Source organism: Pteronotus mesoamericanus, unplaced genomic scaffold, assembly GCF_021234165.1.
Source record: "Pteronotus mesoamericanus isolate MK-2021 breed Mesoamerican mustached bat unplaced genomic scaffold, CSHL_Meso_final scaffold_21, whole genome shotgun sequence".
In the NCBI taxonomy this organism is placed as follows: Eukaryota; Metazoa; Chordata; class Mammalia; order Chiroptera; family Mormoopidae; genus Pteronotus; species Pteronotus mesoamericanus.
The window spans coordinates 3,478,242-3,497,735 of record NW_026555310.1 but is presented as its reverse complement, the minus strand read 5'-3'; the positions used below and the strand labels follow the sequence as shown (position 1 = coordinate 3,497,735).

Here is a 19,494-nt window from a genome sequence, read left to right as displayed (position 1 = left end):
AGATGTAACATGAAAGAATAAATAATAATAGGGTTTCTCCTCAAAAGTATAGTTTGCTGCTTTGTTGCACTTAATCTTGGATGCTTCTGTGTATTTTCTGAATCGTAGAATCATAGATGTCAGAGCTGGAAAGGACCTTAGCACACCCATCAGGCAGCCCTCTCTCTCATTTTATCAGTGAGGAAAATAAGATCCAGAGAGATGCAGTGGCTTGCCCAGGCCACACAGCTAGGTAGAAGCAGGTGAAGGAGTGTTTAGGACAATGTGACTGGAGAGATGAACTGGTGGTTCCCAAATCCTGGTGAGCAGATTCCTCTGCAGCTTATTTAATCAGAACCCCTGGGGTGGGATTTCTGAATTTGCATTTTTTAAAAAAGCTACTCAGATCATTCTTAATGCAGCTAGTGTGACGTAGGAACTGGCATTAGTGTATATCAAGGGATCCGCCAGCCCTGACCATGGGCCAGATCAGCTCTGCCATTTTTTTTTTGTATGACCCATGAGCTAAGAAGGTTTTTGCATTTTTAAATGGTTGGAAAAAAATCAAAAGAAATAATATTTTCTGATGTGTGAGAAGTATATGACATTTAAATTTCCTTGTCCATAAAAACATTTTATTGGAACATAGCCACTCTTATTTGTTTACAGGTTGTCTATGGTTCTTTTGCCCTACAGTGGTAAGGTTGAGTTGTTGCAACTAAAATTATTGAATATAATATTTACTCTCTGGCCCTTTACAAAAGAAGTTTGCTGATCCTTATATATACTAGTCTCTCATACAAGTACAGCAATAGATTCCTAAGCTTTGAGTATTTGTCAGTCCAAACACCATCTTGCTTTATACAAAAGATTCAGTTATGAAAGAAATGCATATAAGTATATGTAAATCAAATTATTTTAACAATAATGTATGTTTTATTGTGATGCCAACTTGAGATAAGCATCTACACTTAAAGTATAGAGAATTTACCTTTATTTCAGGAGGTTTAGTGTGGACTAGATGTTTATTTCTCTGAATAGAAAAGAAATCTGTTTTTATACTTGATGAAGATACTGGATATAAATATTTGGAAAGGAGTAATGATAAACTATTTTTATTCCATATTCAGTAATGAGTACCTAAATTAATTATGAAGTTTGTACTTCACACATAAAATGTCCTTAATAAAGCCTTTATACTAGCAAAACCATATTTTTTAAAAATATATTTTATTGATTATGCTATTACAGTTGTTCCAGTTCCCCCCCTTGTCCTCTCTGCCCAGTACCCCCATTCCCCCCAGCAATCCCCCACCCTTAGTTCATGTCCATGGGTCATGCATGTAAGTTCTTTGGCTTCTTCATTTCCTATACTGTACTTTACGTCCCCCTGTCTATTCTGTACCTACCAATTTGTGCTTCTTAATCCCTGTACCTTTTCCCCTATTCTCCCCATTCCTCCCCCCAGCTGATAACTCTTCAAATGATTTCCATATCTATGATTCTTTTCCTGTTTTAGTTGTTGGCTTAGTTTGTTTTTGTATGTTCAGTTGTTGATAGTTGTGAATTTGTTGCCATTTTAATGTTCATAGTTTGATCTTCTTTTTCTTAAATAAGTCCTTTTAACATTTCATGTAAATTGCATGGGCGGAGCCTTAGGTAATCACCAGGGCGGGGCAACCTGCTTCACCACGTTGTGGCTCTGTGTGAGGGGGAGGGCTCAGAGAGGGGACAGTGCTGCTGTCTGGCTTCTGGAGGTTTGCCTGGCACTTGCTCTGTGCAACTGGTGCCCTTTGAGCTGTTGCCCTGGTGCCGAATCCCAGAGGGGCCAGTGCTTCTTTTATGTTGTGGACCCCAGGGGCTCAAATTTCTCATTCACCAGAGAATTTATACCCCATACCAGTTTTATTCTCTGCCATATTGCCACTAAATAGGCTCCCAATCTGGCACAGTAGAAGCTGTCAAGAGGCTCTAAAATTGGCATAATATACTGCTCTTTGCTGTGTGACCTTTGATAGGTGGTGTCCCTCTCCTGAGCTTTTGTAAAATGCATAGAGGATAATAATCCCTCCTTCACCCATACTACACAAGAATGAGGTTGAATTGAGGAGGTTATTTAAAAGGCTTGGCATTTTCATAGAAGGAGTTGCTATAGAAACACAGAGGAGTACAAGTACTTCAGAGAGGGAGTTTCAGGAAAGTCCTGGGCTCCTTGTTTCTTTGGGAAGCCAAAATATGGAAGAGTCATACTCTTTCCTCTTGCTTTTAGAATTAGGCTTTCCCTGCAGCAGACCCCACTAGAGCCAGTACACTAGGGATGATGCATTGAGTGTTTCCAGAATGTGTATGGCTCAATACCAGCACTGCTTTTCTGTTAGGGAGAAAATGGCATTACTCTGCCAGATTAAGAAAGGAGAGAATGGAAGATGAGAGGAAAGACATTTTTTAAAAATCTGCCAACAACTGTGTATTGGGAGCTCGTGGGCTAAGTGTTGTATTGGAACTGTGGGATGAAGTGTGAGATTGGTTTCTGCCCTGTAAGAGCTTAAAACCTAGTTTCAGAGGTAGAAGGAAGGCAAAAATAAATAAATAAAAGCTTAAAGAGTAATGAAAGACATGAACTCTGAGTATAATGAGTTCAGAAAAGGGAGAGTGCAGAATACTTGGACATATATATTTAAAAAGTGGGACCTCAGAAGAGGTTATAAGCCTAATTGAAATAATAGAGTTAAAAATCTAAAATACCCTGGCTGGGTGGCTCAGTAGATTGTGTGCTGGCCTGAGAACCGAAGGGCTGCTGGTTTGATTCCCAGTCTCGAGCACAGGCCTGGGTTGCTGGCCAGGTCCCCAGTTGGGGGCATGAGAGAGGTAACCGATCAGTGTTTCACTCCCTCTATTTCTTTCTTCCTCCCTTCCCCTCTATAAAAAATAAATAAAATCTTTTTTAAAAAATAAATAAAAATCTAAAATAAAAAAGTTTTTTTAAATGGTACCTCAGCCCAAATTCAAAATAATGCTTTCCTCTGTGGGGGGCAGGGAAAGTGCTGGAGAGTAGTACTCACCAGTTGGTAAGGCATTATTTCTTAGGTCAACTAATGGACAAATACACATAACATAAAATTTACCATTTTAACTATTCTTAAGTGCACAATTCGCTGGTTTTAAATATATTTACCTTGTTTTACAATTATCACTACTGTTCATTTCCAGAACTTTTTCATTATCCCAAACAGAAACATTGTGCCTGTTAAACAATAACTCCATTCCCCCTGCCTCTAGCCCCTGGTAAACTGTATTTTACTTTCTGTTTCTATGAATTTACATATTCTACATACCTCACATAAATGGAATCACATAATATTTGCTGTTTGGTGTCTGGCGTATTTCACTTAGCATGTGTTACAGCATACATCAGAATTTCATTCCCTTTTAAGACTGAATAATATTCCATTATATGGATTCCATTATATGGATCCACTATATGGATCCAGTTGTCAGTTGGTAGACATTTGGGTTATTTTCACTCTTGGGGTATTCTGAATAATGCTTTTATGAATATTTATGTATAAGTTTTGGTGTGAACACCTCTTTTCAATTCTCATGGGTATACAGCTAGGCGTAGAATGGCTGAGTTTATATGCAACTCTATGTTTAACTTCTGAGGAACTGCCAAACTGTTTCCAAAGTGGTTGGTCCAGTTCACTTTCCTATCAGTAGTGTGTAAGGTTTCTAAGTTCTTCATATCCTTGACAGTACTTGTTATTTTCCATTTTTTGAAAAATTATAACCATCTCAGTGGGTGTGAGGTAGTATTTCATTGTGGTTTTATTTGCATCTCCCTAATGACTGATGATGTTGAACATCGTCACATATGTTCATTTGCTTTTGTATTATGTTTTGTAGAAATGTCTGTCAAAATCCTTTACCCACTTTTAAATTGGATTTTTTGGGGTTTTACTGTTGAGTTTTAAGAGTTCTTTATTCCGGCTGATAAAACTTATTAGATACATAATTTGCAAATATTTTGTACCATTCTGTGGGTTGTCTTTTCACTTTCTTGATAGTGTCATTTGTTGCACAAGTTTTGAAGTCTGATGAAGTCAAATTTATTTTTTTTCTTTGGTTGTGCTTCAGGTGTCACATCTCTGACACTTGTCTAATCACATCTCTGTTTTCTTCTAGTAGTTTTATAGTTTTAGCTCTTACATTTAGGTCTTTAATCCATTTTTAGTTCATTTTTGTATAGGGTGTAAGGTGGAGTTCCAAATTAATTCTTTTGCATGTGGTTACCCAGTTGTCCATTTGTTGAAGAGACTGTTCCCCTTTGAGTTTTCTTGACATTCATGCCAAAAATCAATTGACTGTAGATATATGAATTTCTGGACTCTCAAGTCTATTCTATTGATCTATATAGCTATTCTTATGTTAGTACCAGCCTTGAATACTGTAGCTTTGTAATAAGCTTTGAAAGAGGGGAGTGTGAGTCCTCAACTTTGTTCTTATTTTTCAAGATTGTTTTAGCTATTCTGGTTCCCTTGCATTTTTATATGAAATTTTAGAATCAGCTTGTTAATTTCTGACCAAAATGACAGTTGAAATTTTGATAGGGATTTCGTGGACTCCATAGATTATTTTGGGGAGTATTGTCATCTTAATAAGTCTTCCAATCCATGGGCAAAAGATGTCTTTCCATTTATTTAGGTTTTAAGTTCTTCTAATGATGTTTTATAGTTTTCTGTGGAATGTCTTATACTTCCTTTGTAAAATTTGTTCCTGGGTACTTTATTCATTTGTATACTATTGCAATTGGAGTTTTCTTAATTTAATTTTTGGAATACTTATTGCTGATGTATATTATTCTTGTGTCTTAAAAAACTGTTGAATTTGTTTATGAGCTCTAATAGTTTTGTGTGTACGTACACATACATATTCCTTAGAGTTTTCTGTATACAAGATCATTACATCTGAAACTAGAAGTAGTTTTCCTTGCTTAATTGCCTTATCTACAACATCCATTTTGTAATGTTGAATAGAAATGGGGAAACTGGACACTCTTGTCTTGTTCCTGATCTTAGGGAGAAAGTTGCCAGTCTTTTACTATTAAGTATGATGGACTGTGGATTTTTCATAGATGCTTTTTATTAGGTTAAGGAAGTTCCCTTCTATTTCTACTTTAGTGAGTGTTCTTATTATGAGAGTGTTGGATTTTGTCAAATGCCTTTTCTGCATCTATAGAGATGTGATTATCTCTATAATCAACATGTAATTATTGTGCTTTATATTATTCATATTATTGTCTTACATTGATTTTCACATGTTAAACCATCTTTACATTTCTGGGATAAATCCCACTTGGTCATGGTGTATAATCCTTTTTATATGCTACTGGATTCAGTTGGCTGGTATTTTGTTGAGGCTTTTTGTGTCTATATTCATAAGGGATTTGGTCTATAGTTTCCATTTTCTGTGATTTCTGTTGGTTTTGTATCAAGGTAATACCTTGTAGCATGAGTTGGGAAGTGTTCCCTTCTCTTTTACTTTTTGGAAGAGTTTATGAAGAATTGTTGTTATTTTCTTCTTTAAACATTTGATAGAATTCATCAGTGAAACCATGTGGCCCTGGGCTTTTCTTTGTGGAGGTTCATTTTTTAATGTAAGTTGTAGAATGGTATTTATAGTACAATTACATTTGAAAGAGAGAGGAAATCTTTTTAAGGCTATATCTGTGTGCTTGTATTTACAAAGAAAAGTTCTGAAAAGATAAACAAATAACAAAGGTTATCTTTGGGTAATAAAATGGAATTTTTAGTCTTATGTTCCATTTTAAAATAATATGTGCATGTATTGCTTTAACTTTTTTTAAAAAACTATTTAAAATGGCTAGTGTTTGACCATTTGCTCTTTCACTCACACAGTGAGATGCTAGGACTATGTACTGGCCTGTCTCCTTAGGAACTCACAGTCTGGTAGGTTCCTGCATCTCCCTTCAGCTTCAGTCTGCTGCTCCCCTTCTCTACTTTATCCTCCATCATCACTGAATTACTTGTCAGTTCCCTGAAAACAGTTATGTGCTGCTGTGCCTTTGTACATTCTATGCTATTCCCTTTCCTTTCCACTCCTTCCCCCTTTATCTGACCAATTAATATCTCTCCATCTCTACTTATCCTTTTAAACCCCTCCCAAATATTAGTTACCTTCCTTTGTGAACATCCCTCAGCTCGCTCTTCTCCCTTTTATTATTCCCCGTCCAAGCAGTGGGGGGAGTCTCTTCTACTGCTTGTCAAACATTACGTATATTTTTATTTACCCTGCATTATAATTACTAATTCACACATATGTCTTTCCTAAAAATACAATTTTATTCAAATTTATATCCCTGGAGCCTAGCACAATGCTTGGCACAAAATCAGTGCTCAAGAACATTTTAATCGAATTGAATTCATGAAACAAGAAAAAGCATTCTGGGTAGGATGAACATGTGTGCAAAGGCCAAAGTCATGGATTACTGGAACATGAACTAGTTTGGCAGGACAGGAAGATTTATACTGGGAAATATGGTTGAATGGTTTTGACAAGGCTGACGATGGAGGCTCTTAAGCCAGATGGAGCAGACTTGGTAGGTAAATATTAGTGGAATGCAGAACTCTTCTCACTTCCTCTAAGTCTTTGCTCCAGTCTCCCCTCTCGGTAGGCTTACTCTGACCACCTCTTTAAGACTGTCCCCTCCCCCTTCACCCGTCTCCTGATCCCAGCATTCTTGAGCTCCCTTTCCCTGATCTTCCTCCTTTTTCCATTGCACATATCACGTTTGATGTAATTTATTTTTTGTTATGTTTTTATTTATTGTCTGTCTTCTCCTTTGGAATATAAGCTTCCCAACCAGGTTAGCTTTGTTCACGGACATTTCTCAGGCACCTAGAACATTACCTGACACATAGTAGGCACTCAGTAAACACTTGTTGAGTAAACGAATCCTAAATTAATGGACTTTAGTGTCTTGTCCAGAGCTGACATAGATAGCTTAGGTATAGTTCAACTGCCCTGAATCCGAGAGAAATTTATTCTATAAAACTGCTAACGTAGTGCCATCCATTTGTAATATAATTTAGGACAGGGCTTGGGGGAGGGAGGTTAGGGAAAGAGAGGTATATTGCCTTAAGGTTTCTTGCCTTAGAAACCAAATTGGGAAGTAAAAATAAGTACATTTGAGTTATTTCTTTCTTAGAAAAATGTTGTTCTGTGTGGTGATTAATGTCAATGCTTTAATAATTTCTCTTTTTCTTTCTTCACAGACCTTTGTAGTATTAAACAGAGGGAAAACTCTCTTCAGATTTAGTGCCACGCCTGCCTTGTACATTTTAAGTCCTTTTAACCTGATAAGAAGAATAGCTATTAAAATTTTGATACATTCATATCCTTTTTGTGCAAATGTGGAATGAGTGTAGCAATTGCATGATTACTGATGTATATTTCTAAATTGTGACAACTGAGTTGTATATTATGTATTTTACCAATAGTGTAGTTGACTGTCCCACCAGTCAGAGGTTAAGAGTAAATGTCTACGAAATCCTGAGTTGTGAGCATCAGCAAATTCTTTTTTCTTAGGATGATATCATGGGAGTCTGGGATTTTGTTGGTATCATTTAGAAGGACAAATTAAGTGGTAACGTTTTGTTAAAGTCTTACTTTTTAAAGTGCTCAGATTTTAATAATTCCATCCTGAGGCAGATTATTCAAGTTTTTAATGTATTAAAGTCCAGTATCAGAATATTGTCAAAGCAACTTCTTAAATTACAAGTAGTGAATGCTTTAGAGATCTGCCTTGAATATTTTTGATTTCTTGAACAGTGAGCTTAGGAAGTACTTGAGATAGTTTCTTAGGCTATTTGACCTCTCTGGTACAGAGGTTTAGATTTAGATTGCATGATTGCTATGAATCTTTTCTGATATTTTTACTCCCCTGAAACAAAAAATGCCCATTTATTCATGTGACCCGAGTTTTACATCTTATTAATATAGGAGAGCATATGGCGGATGAAAAAATTACGCGATGGGTGCAGCAGCTTTGCAGGGGGACTGTAAACTCTCATTGTTGGTGTTCAGTGTGACAGTTCCTAGACCCATAATGCTTCAGTGTGTTGCGTCCTCCAAGTAGGATGAGGAAATGAGCAGTTGCAACTTAGTAAGTTGATTTGCCAGCTTTCACCACATTTTATTAACTCGAAGAATTTAGCAACTTGGTTCTGAAATCTGAAGGTTTACAAGGAAATAAATAATTCACAATGAACATCTTCCCTTTTTATTGGATCAGGAGATGGAGTGATTTTTCTCTTCTAACCAGAACATGTTATTATTCCCGGAGGAGAATCCAGCTATATGAAGTAGTTTTTCTTTTTAAAAATCCACTAGTAGAATGAAGTTGGTGCTTGACATGAACAAGAGAGAGTGAATTAGACGTAAATAAGATACAGCTCCTGTGCTTGTTAAAGTGACAGTTTGTGTTTGAGTAACTCCTACTGACCTAAAGCAGTTCAATTTTTCTCAGTAGAGGGGAACAGAAAGAGTCAGGAAAGGTCATGGATGAAACTGAAATGGTAACAAAGTGGTTTACTCTCCATAAACATTCCTGGGCACTTTCTGAATGATCAGATGACTTTGCCCCTTTACCGAATTCTTAGGAATGTGGTGGTGTGGACATCCTTGAAATCCTTACCCAATACACCACAACAGGTTTTCCAAACTGTATGAATTCAGCACACATTGGCTACTTCTTTGTCCCCTAAGAACAATTCAGCCCTTTGGAGGACTGGGGGGGAAAGTAAACCATTAATTACATGTAGATTTTCAAATAATTATTTAGTAAGATAAGTAATTAACTTAATAAATGTGTATTGAGTAATATAGATTAAACTTAATTTATTTAGGGGCTTATTCCATACCTGAGGTAAAAGTGGTAAGAGGGGGAAAGGTTGCATCCAAAAGGGGTGGAGTAAGGAGAGCCTTTTTGAAAGTGAGGGACCTTCGGCTGTATCCGTCCGCAGTTCTCTGGTTGGGGATGGATCCACGTGGTAGAATTCTGTGGTGACCAGTTTTCGTTATCATGTCACCTTTTCCTCCTGTGCTTTGCCTCTTTCTGGTTATTGATTTAGATCTCACAATACCCAATGTGAAAAGTGTTTGTTTTCTGAGGGGAAAAAAGTCAGATTTTGTGTATTCTCCCTTGACTCTTCTCTACAGTATTTAGCATGATCATTATGTGCACTATTTTGACCAACTGTGTATTCATGACTTTTAGTAACCCTCCTGAGTGGTCGAAGAATGTGGAGTAAGTAGCTCGTTTACTTATTTGCCTGCTTGTTTAGTTCATTTTTAGTCCCTGAATCTTGCTTTGTCACGGCTCATCCATCAAGGAAAACAATTGGTTATTGCCTACTCTTTATTTCATGGAGTAGGGTGAAGACACATACATATAGGATTTAGGAACTACCAGTAGTCAACTCGAAAAAGAGAAAGTAGGCTCTGGAAGTTCCTGCCCTTCTCTGTCTTTTCCTGTGCTTGCCGGTGCTTTTGACTTGTTGCCACATCACTATCTTCTGCCCTCAGTTCCTGACAATACTGCCTTCTTTTCCATTGCTACTTTTCCCTTCATTTTGACTTGTGTAAAGTTAAAAATAGCTCTGGGGCTGCCTCTCCTGGTTTGGAACAATCACATACTAGATGGCAGTACAGAGGTATTTCTCTGTAATACCTGTCAGGACCCAAAACAGTATTCCAGAGTTCTTGGTTTGTGCATTTCAGTAAGCATCCCTTTCTCTTCTTTACCTCCATTTTGTTGCATTGGCTCTGCCCTTTCTGCTTTGTTTCAGTTGGTTGAAGTCACACTTCAGGCAAGTGTTATCTTAAAAGATTCATGTAAAGTTTCTGTCTATTCCAAAATTACCTCAAGCTATCCATTTCTTTGACAGGTACACGTTCACAGGGATTTATACATTTGAATCACTAGTGAAAATCATTGCAAGAGGTTTCTGCATAGATGGCTTTACCTTTTTACGGGATCCATGGAACTGGTTAGATTTCAGTGTCATCATGATGGCGTAAGTTGTCTGCTTACTTTTTTGGTGTTCTGGGTACAATTAAGGGTGGTGGTACTCGTGGGTATTTGTATGACAGTGAAAGTGTGAGTTTGCAAGCATAATTGTATCAGGGATTAATGGATGACCTTGTAAGGCCTATGGATTCATGACTATGATTTCTTGCTTGTGAGGGCCTTTTGTTCAGGCAGTGACAGCAGGTTTATGTGGGAGGAGGTAAGCAGAGGCTCTACAGCTGGGGAGGAAGTAGGAAGTGATTTCCCAATGACACTCTGGTTCCTGCCTCCTCATAACACAGACCAAGGTTTGCACATTTATCACTAGGGGGCCTCGGTGAAAACTTGAAATTTCATAGGCATATTCTGTAAACTGAAAATCTATTTCTTTTTAATTTCACGAGGCTGGCCAGATATTGCAGACTTCAGAGCACATTTTAGAATCAACTTGAACAAAGGCCTCCAAACTGGTTGCTTCTTAAAGAATTACTGACCAGTACTTCAAACTATTGTTAGAGCACAGTGTAACTCCACATTGGTATGCTAGTTGCTCTTGGTAATTTCTGTTGTTATAACAATGAAAATGTATGTCTGGGAAACTTAGCTAATGATAGAATAGTTATAGCAGACTTTATTATTTTTATTTCCAGATTGGGAAAGCAGTTGGTGGTTTGGTGGGGGGTAAGGGTGTTGTATGGCCTGCGTGTGGGTTTGAGTGTGTGCATGCAGATGTGTAAGAGACGATGTGTATGTATGGGTCTAAGCATCAGGTAGAGTGTTGTATTTCAACTATAAAATGTGAATGAATGATATGCATTGAATATTTGAAACTGAAACTTTGATTTTCTGTTATATTAAGGCAATTCCTAACTTTCCGGCATTATGAAAATGAACATATGGTTTTCACTTGAAATTTAAGTGTCCTTGCTTGGTGATAAAATGGGCATTTAGCATAATATTTGCTCTGATGGTTTGGATTTTCCTGAGCCCCACCTTTGTATGTCACAGGCTAAAACTTCATCTGTAGGCATGACTGCAAAGATAAGCATACAGCTTTTGGCTAAGTGATATGTACAGGCATTTAGACATTTTTGCCTCTGTCAGCTAAGCAGTTATTTTAATGTATATCTGTTTTTATGGGGCTCCTGCTACAGAAATTTGTCTCCCTTTCCTAAGACAGTGTTCACAAAACTTGGAGACATAAGCCTCTGTTACCTCCCAGCCTTCTGTTTTATTAAAAAAAGTGAATGGCCCGAGACTGGTCATTCTGGTTCAGATCCACACATCACGATGCTGATTGAGAGTAAGCCCCAGGAATCTCCTGGTTGTATCAGTTTTTTCAAATATACTTTTAAATTCTTACTGCCCAGTTTTTAAAAATGTGTTTCTTAAATGTTTGTATTTTGAAACTTTTCTTTTTCAAGGAAAAAATGAAATCATAGCTTGTTATAAGACCCTTTCTTCCCCCCATTCTCAAACCCTCGCCCAACGGTACCATTACAAGTTAACTTTGGTTTGATTCTGCAGGTATATAACAGAGTTTGTAAACCTAGGCAATGTTTCAGCTCTACGCACTTTCAGGGTACTGAGGGCTTTGAAAACTATTTCGGTAATCCCAGGTAAGATGGCCCGGGTTTGGTGTTAGGTGTTGGGTTAGGGCCTTGACGTGACGTATTGTACTTTTTGTTTTGTTGTGGTTTTGTTTTTTCCCTTTGGTGTTTGTGTTTGTGTCTGTGTTTGTCATTTGTGTCTGTGTGTGACCTCCCTTACTACAGATATGTGACAGAGTTTGTGGACCTGGGCAATGTCTCAGCGCTGAGAACATTCAGGGTTCTCCGAGCTTTGAAAACTATCTCTGTAATTCCAGGTGAGAAAATTTAAACACAAGACTGACTTTGCCTCATCTTCTCTTTCCCCTCCATTCATTTTATCCACCACATTCTAAAGCCGTGTCAGCACAGATGATATGGCCTTGCATTGCGCATGTTTTTACTGGGAGACATTCTCTGGAAGGGCCCTTTGGTCCTCAGGCACTTTCTCCAACAGTGCTTGCCAGGCATGCAGCCCCCATTCCATCCATGCTTTTGAAAAAGCACGTGCTTAAGAATCACTTGGATCTTACAGTATCTGAAAAAATTGTCACAGAGCTAAGCTTTCTCTTTGAATATAAATCATTTGCTTTCTGGCCTCATGGAATTACAGTAATTTTAACATTTGCCATCATTCCATTGCTTGTGATTTCTAGGCTTCCTGTCGCATGATTGACTGATGGAATGTTAACTCAAAGAAGTGTGCTTTTATTGTTACTGTGTTAATGGAATTATTTAATCACATAAGGGGCCTACCCAGTTAACTAGTCCAGTATTACAGACAAATTTAAGAGCCTTTGAGTTAGGGAACTAAACCCTAATAATTACCATTTATCACCTATTGCTGTCTGTTTCACTAATAAGAACTAATACATAATCTACTGTACATATATTCAGAGACCATCCTCAAACATAAATCCCAATGAAAGCTTATGCAGGTGCTGTTTAAAAAAAAATCAAAGGTAAGATAAAATTCATCTGAAGGTAGGGGCAAACAAAAAGTACAGAAATTTGAGAAAGGAAAAAAAGGAATCAGTAGATGCTTGAAAGGTAGTTGATTGACAGTCTCTTTAAAATGTTTTCCTTTTTCTTTTTTGGTCCTAGTTGACCTAGCCCAGGTAGTTCTTAACCTTTTGAAGGTTTTGGATCCTTTTGAGAATTGGATCAAAGTTCACAGACCCCCCTGAAGCCCACCTATGGACCCCAGGTTGAGATCCCTTAATTTAGTTTAAATCCTTGTTACTTAGCAATACTGAACTATCTCTCGAAAGACCAGTTTGCTACCTGGCAATACTGAACTATCTTCCTAAAGACCAGTCCTGATGTCTAGTAGGAAAGATAGTTTCATTAGTCTAAGCCTAGGATACACTGGCAGTAACATGGCAGAAGTCAAGGCTGTTGTTGCTGATTGGACTTTTGTTGTATTCAGGGATTTTCACGGAACAGACCAGACTTTTCACTGCACTTTTGTAAAAATACGGACATGAAGAACAGAAGCATCCCATTCCTGGTATCAGATGGTTCTTCCCCCTGTGGTTGACTCAGAAACATTTCTCTTGTCCCCTTTTTAACATTATCTAAATATGAGGTCTCAGAAGGAAACACAAAGGTTGACTCCTAGAAAGGACAGACTTAGAATGGGGCTTAACGAGAGCCCCAAGGAAGGTAAACCCCAGTTTCTCCGTTTATAGATTTGGGCCATGAATTTGGCCAGTAATGAGCCCTACTAAAAATGAATTCCTTATTTTAGGCAGCGGCAGCTTGCTCCTTATCAACCAGAGTTTGGGTGTCAGTTGGAGTATGTCCTTCTTGGCAAAGAACTACAACCCTGACTTATCAAGGTTTAGTTCCTAGACATTTTAAATCCATTTGATGGAAAACCCAGCTCATTCTCCACGCAGCCTCACACAGCTCCTTCACTCCTTAGGCAGGCCTTGTCTTATCTTTTAAGGCATCTGGAGCACCAAGCCTTTACTTTTATTTTTCCTTTGGCCTCTTTCCTCCTCTGGCCTCTTTTTAAACATGATCCCATGTTTTCTGCTCACTTCCCCCAGCGTACTCCACAAGGCATCTGTCTCTTTATGTTCTTGTGATCTCAGAACTTCTCTTCCAGAATTAAATTGGAAAGCCGTGTTCTGTTCACTAACTAGGGCAGCAGCTGCTATCTCTGGTCTGGCTTTAGCTTCTATCTCTTTGCTATGTGGTTAACTTCTGACGATAGCATTACTGTAAGATAGCTCTTGACTGATGTCACTTTATTCATCCTTAATGCTTCAGTATTGCACGCACACACACACACTGCCTGACCTGTAGCTGTGCTCTGTAAGGGATAGTAGTAGTAGCAGTTACTGTTATAAAGAAGGACCTAAACCCAAAGAAAGGATTTGTATCAAGATTTATACATCAGCTTCACAGTTTGAAATAGATCTTTGGATTCCTATTCCTAGAAACACTCCAGATGAGCCGGCTTTGGGAGGTTAACTGGAATGGATAGCCAATACCAGTTTACTGTCAGAGAGTGGAATAACTGATACTTGAATTAATGTGTGACTTTAGTTCTAAATTCTTTTCATCCCCCATTCTACTTAGAGTTAGTAAGAGAAATCAGAGTACTTCCTTATTTGGTAAATGATGTCTTCCTCATGAGAGACTTCTGTTATCCTATATAAAATTCTGAACTTGCCTATTGTGCTTTCTCCCGTAGAGGGCTGTGGTCCTGTTCCTACCTGCCTGTTACCCAGGTCTCCTTCCAACATGGGAGTACCAATGCATGAGTCAGTAGACCTGGGTCATCTCTAAGTCATTTTAATTCCACTGCCTCAGAGCTGGGATATAGTCCCCTCTTCATAAAAACTGTTGTTTTGCTACCAAGTTTTGTCATGGATGATTTCAGTGAAATTGTTGTTCTCTTTACCTCCTCCTGTTCCCAGTTTGAATACAAGTTTTCCTCAGAGCTGCTACAAACAGAAGTGAAATCAACCACAGAAATGACATAGGGCCTGTAAGACCTCATAAAGCTCTCTGGGATCTCAGCTTCCTTTATCAGAGTTTTCTGTCTCCTAGAAGCACTCGCCCAGCTCACCTGGGCTGATGCTGTGTTCCCTCTTCGCATCTCTGGCGGATACACTGAATGTGTCAGGGCTGCTAGGGCTCCCAGAAGATTGGAGAGCGCAGTGCATCAGTGAGCTCCAGCCTTTTGTATGAGAAAAGCTTTGATTTAGAGCTGCCTGTTACCTTAGAGAAGACCAAACCCACCTTCTGACCTTTTTTATTTGCTAACTCAAGACCTGGATTTGTATCATTCATGGTTTCCATTTGGCTTCAGAGGACTTGACTTGGAGAACAATGCACACAAACTCTATGCTAAAACTTCAGAAAGAGACCCTTTCTAAATTTTCTTTGGTCTGGAATTTGCCAGACTCAACTTGACATTGAAGTATTTTGTGTAGAAATCCGTGTGTCTTAAAACTTAGTTTTCACTTTGTATTAATCTAAACCTGGGTACAGAAATGAGCTTCTAAGTGACTTTGTTAGAAATCGCATCTTTGCATGCTTTGACTACATGTCACCGGACTGACAGACCCAACGGCAGGGCGGAAATCTCTAAGCAAGTGTCTCAGATGTTTCTCAGTGTCACTTCATGGTGTGAATAAAACCAGCTAGGAGGGCTTCACTTACCAGTTCCTTTTCGTTTCCATCATTCAAATGCTCCCCCAAAAGCACTATGTCTTCTCTGTTCATCAGCACTGATTTAATATCATTTTGTTTTCTTTAGAGTTGACATTTCTTGATTATTTTTCTCTTGGATTTTTTATTTCTCTGCTTCATTTCTGTTACTTTCTCTTTTTACCTGTGTGATCCGATAAGAAGCAGGGAGAATGGCAGGCCTCCTCCTTCCCACTCCCGTATTTGCATTTAAGAAAGCATTTTTTTCATAGTATACATTATGAATACAGCAGTTTCTAGTGAAGGGAGATAGAAAGTGTTCTAAGACTATATGCAGGTTCATTGTTTCTTTAAAATATTTTAGTTATTAATCTACTTTTATGTATTTCTCCTTTGTCCACATTGTTTTCTCAAAAAAGATAACTAAAATTTAACTAAAGTTTAACATAGTGATCCTAAGTGGAAAAACACTGAAGATTCACAGGATCCCACTTGACTTACCTTTGAGAGCTGGTTTAGTTTTTGTCAGACTTTGCAACTTGAGTCTAATCTTGAGTAAATAAATCTGTGGCCTCCATATCTCTCCCAAATTACTTTTGCTCTGAAGAATCTTAAAGAACTATCCTTGTGGTCCTGACTGGTATGGCTCAGTGGCTGGGCATTTTCCCTCAAACCGAAAGGTTGCCCATTCACTTCCTGGCCAGGGCACAGGCCTGGGTTGCAGACCAGGTCCCCAGGAGGGGCCATGAGAGAGGCAACCTATTGATGTTTCTCTCCCACCTTGATGTTTCTCTCCCTCTCTTTCTCCCTCCCTTTCCCTCTCACTAAAAACAAGTAAAATCTTTTTATTTTTTTTTAAACAGAACTATCCTCTTTAGGATTTAATCTGCAGAAGGAAAGTTAACCTGCATGACTTTACTCCTAGCATTTGTCTGGACCAAACCAGACTTTGGGAATTGGGGAACTTTTCTTTCCTTTGGAGTGAACACGGCTTGTCACTGCTATTGAGGCCTGTTCCAGTGTTAATTTTGTGGGAGTTTTAGCTCATGTTACTTCAAACCAGTTAGCTTTCTCAACTTGAGCCACAAACTAGGAAATATAAATTTACTTTATTTATACTCTGGCATCACCATGGTGGAAGATTTTGATCCTAGTATGTATAGCTGATTTCCCTGAGCTTAGCACATAATCAGGCTTTAGTCATTTGTTCAAGGAATTGTAGGGCTTCCCCTGCTTCTCAAAATTCATTCAATATCTGACTTCCTCTCAGGTAGTTGACCTTTCTGCACATTGGGTCCAACTGCCTTTCCTTGATTACAGTAAAGTGGATTAATTCCCCTGCCCAGACATCCCAGCGCTAGTTAATGTTAGCTTTTACCAAGAGTTCTTGCTATCCAATTTGCCCCCACGTGGCTTCTGTTGTATACTCTGTTGTGTAGGAGTCATTTGAAGGAGCATTCTGCTCTGCTTTGGATAATCCGTTTTCAATCAGTCTCTTGCTTGTTCTGTCTGGTATGTGATATTGTGAGCCAGTGGAAGAAGCAAGACAGCTTGTCTTCACAGATGGAACAGTGTCATTCTCCATTCTTGAACATTTTCAGGTTAGGAATTCTATCAGCAGCTTCTTGTACTTAAGGATTGACCTGTGCTGTGGTAACAGGGAGCACTTTTGCTTGGTTGCCTTTACTGCTACGTGGCAGCCACTGCTGACGAGACTTGAGTGTAAGATATGCATTGATGGTGTCAACTCCACAAATTGGCATTGATGGCTGCAAACATGGTTGTTTACAATTATCAACCTCAATGGAAGGAAGAAGAGTCTTGGCTAGGGCAGTGTATAATCCAGTGACCATTTATATTTAATATGGCTGGGCAATCGAGTGTTAACCTGGACCTGCAAATTAATCCTTAACAGCTGCACGTCACCTTTTTTCTTCCTCTACCTTCCTCTAAATTTCTCCTAACAATCTGGATGAGAATCATGGAAAGTAAACTGTATAGATAGCCATAATTAATGTTATTTAGTGCTTATTTGTGCTTAATTAAAATGTGTTTCTCTGAGCCTGTCTGAAGTATAAGTAGCTGAATATAATTTCCAACCCTAAGTGTCTACTTTAAATTTCTTAAAAGCTGAAAGATATCTCCAGGAGTTGATCTAAGTCTTAGATTTCCAAATAAACATTTTAATTTTTTTTAACCTTTCTGGACTCATGTTTACAGATTTCTTCAGCAGTGATATCTGGTTTATGGAGAAGAGCTGTTAAACCAGCTGATTGCGAGTGTTCAGGTCCATCCCCAGGAAGGTGATGAGTTCTGTGTATGGTTGGTACGTTAGTGGAGCATCTCTGGTTGCAGGATACAGGAGAACTTCAAGGAATCTAATGGCTGGAATGTTTTGGGCTTTTGGAAGCCAGTAAAGCCAGAAAGTAAGCCAGAAAGCCCAAGACACCAGGAAGTACTTTGTCTTCCTCTTTCTTCTCTCCATGTCTATTTCCTTTTTCTATCTCTTAGCATACTAACTGCCGTTACTTCTCAGATGTATCCTGATATAATGAAAGAACATGGCTACCACTTAGCTCCCATATTTATATATTATTGAAATATATACCACATGAAAAGACTACTGGACTGTCTCTTGTTCCCCTCCCTTGTACTGGAGGAAAGGATTGAGATTTAAGTCAGATGTCTATCCTGTCGTCTATTAGCTAGTAACAGAAGTTCACTTCCCACAAACAAGGTTGCTGGGAGCCCACCCTTATGTAACAGAGGCTAATTTGAGCCAGGAATTTCCTATTACATGGGCTTGGATAGAACTGTCCAGAGAGTTCCCAGTCTGGGAAATTCAGATTAGACTCATGCTAAAAGTGTATATATTTTTTACCCCCAATTTATTTATATCACAAATGCATTGGTTTGATTATTTTGCATTATTATACACTTGTTACCTGTATAAATGACAGCTTATAGCTTATTTCTCAATTTATTTAAAATAGAAATAGAAAAGCTTTTGAATGATCATCTACTGTTTAGACGGGTGATTGACCGATTCAAGAGAAACGGCTATATAAACTCCTCATAAAGAAGTCCAGGAAAAGAAACTTTACAACCATTCTTCAGTGACCTATTCAATTTTTTTTAAGCAATCTTTGACTCTGAAAACAGAACTCTATAATTTTAGGGGCCTAGAATTGAATTATTGACTCAGTGTAAACCTGCCCAACCCAGCGAGATATAATGGACTTTTCTATTCCTCAGAAATTTGTGGAAATAAGTTCCATAACACTAGAACGATTTTTACTACTTTGTGGCTGCCTTCTATTTTATACCACCAATACCTTTTAACTTAATTCTGTGATTATGACACAATTTCCCAGGGCCTTAGGAATAGAAGATTGAAATTTCGACTACTTAATTCCAAACAAATATCTCTGTCCTATTTTAAAAGACTTCTAGAGAAGATTCTTCAGCTTTTCCTCCACTGCCTACTGCCATTTATTCCTGTGTTTATCCACAGTCTGTGTATGAGAAAATGAGACTGAAAGGTGCCTTTAAATTTCTCCTGAAACATGGTGGGTCATAAATAGTGGCTCATCCAGAACCAGAATTCCTGCTCTCTGGTCCCTTACCTGCTGTTCTTTTTGCACATCCCTGTGAGAAGAAAGGAATCAGGTTAGAAATACCTTGTATTCTGGAGCCCAGGTAAGCTGTCTCTAATCTCCCTGGTGGCAACATGGAAGGCCCACTCTGCAGGGAAGCGTAGGGCCTGGCACACTGTGCATCTCTACAGTCTAACTCTTGGCTTAACTTCTCTTAGATCCCTTTCAGGATATCTGTATGACAGAAAAAAAAATTTCTCATTCGTTTACTCTTTTGATAAAAATATATTAAGTGCCTGCTTTGTGCCAGGCCCATCACTGCTGTTGGACGCACACAGAAAATTCTTTTTGACTCAACTTTGAAAATTCTAGGTGTTTGTTTAGAAAAGCGGAGTCATGTTCATATCACCCATTAGATCATCATCATTATCCCAATCATCTCTCTTTGAGGAGGGAAGCATATGTATAATAGTGATAGCCAACAGGTATTAAGTACCAAGTAATGTAATTGATATTTTGCTTTTATTAATTTAAACCTCACAACAACCCAATGAGGTTGGAATTGTAAATACTTTTT

General features: G+C 38.3%; 1 protein-coding gene across 1 annotated transcript in view; it reads left to right on the top strand.

The window, feature by feature from the left end:
- Positions 1–19,494, top strand: part of SCN8A (sodium voltage-gated channel alpha subunit 8) — a 183,965-nt gene that overhangs the window by 83,633 nt on the left and 80,838 nt on the right. Inside the window, exons 3-6 of the mRNA XM_054591086.1 lie at positions 7,272–7,390; positions 9,215–9,304; positions 9,945–10,073; positions 11,842–11,933. Of these exons, the coding sequence (XP_054447061.1) occupies positions 7,272–7,390; positions 9,215–9,304; positions 9,945–10,073; positions 11,842–11,933 (430 nt within the window). The remainder of the gene's footprint in view (positions 1–7,271; positions 7,391–9,214; positions 9,305–9,944; positions 10,074–11,841; positions 11,934–19,494) is intronic.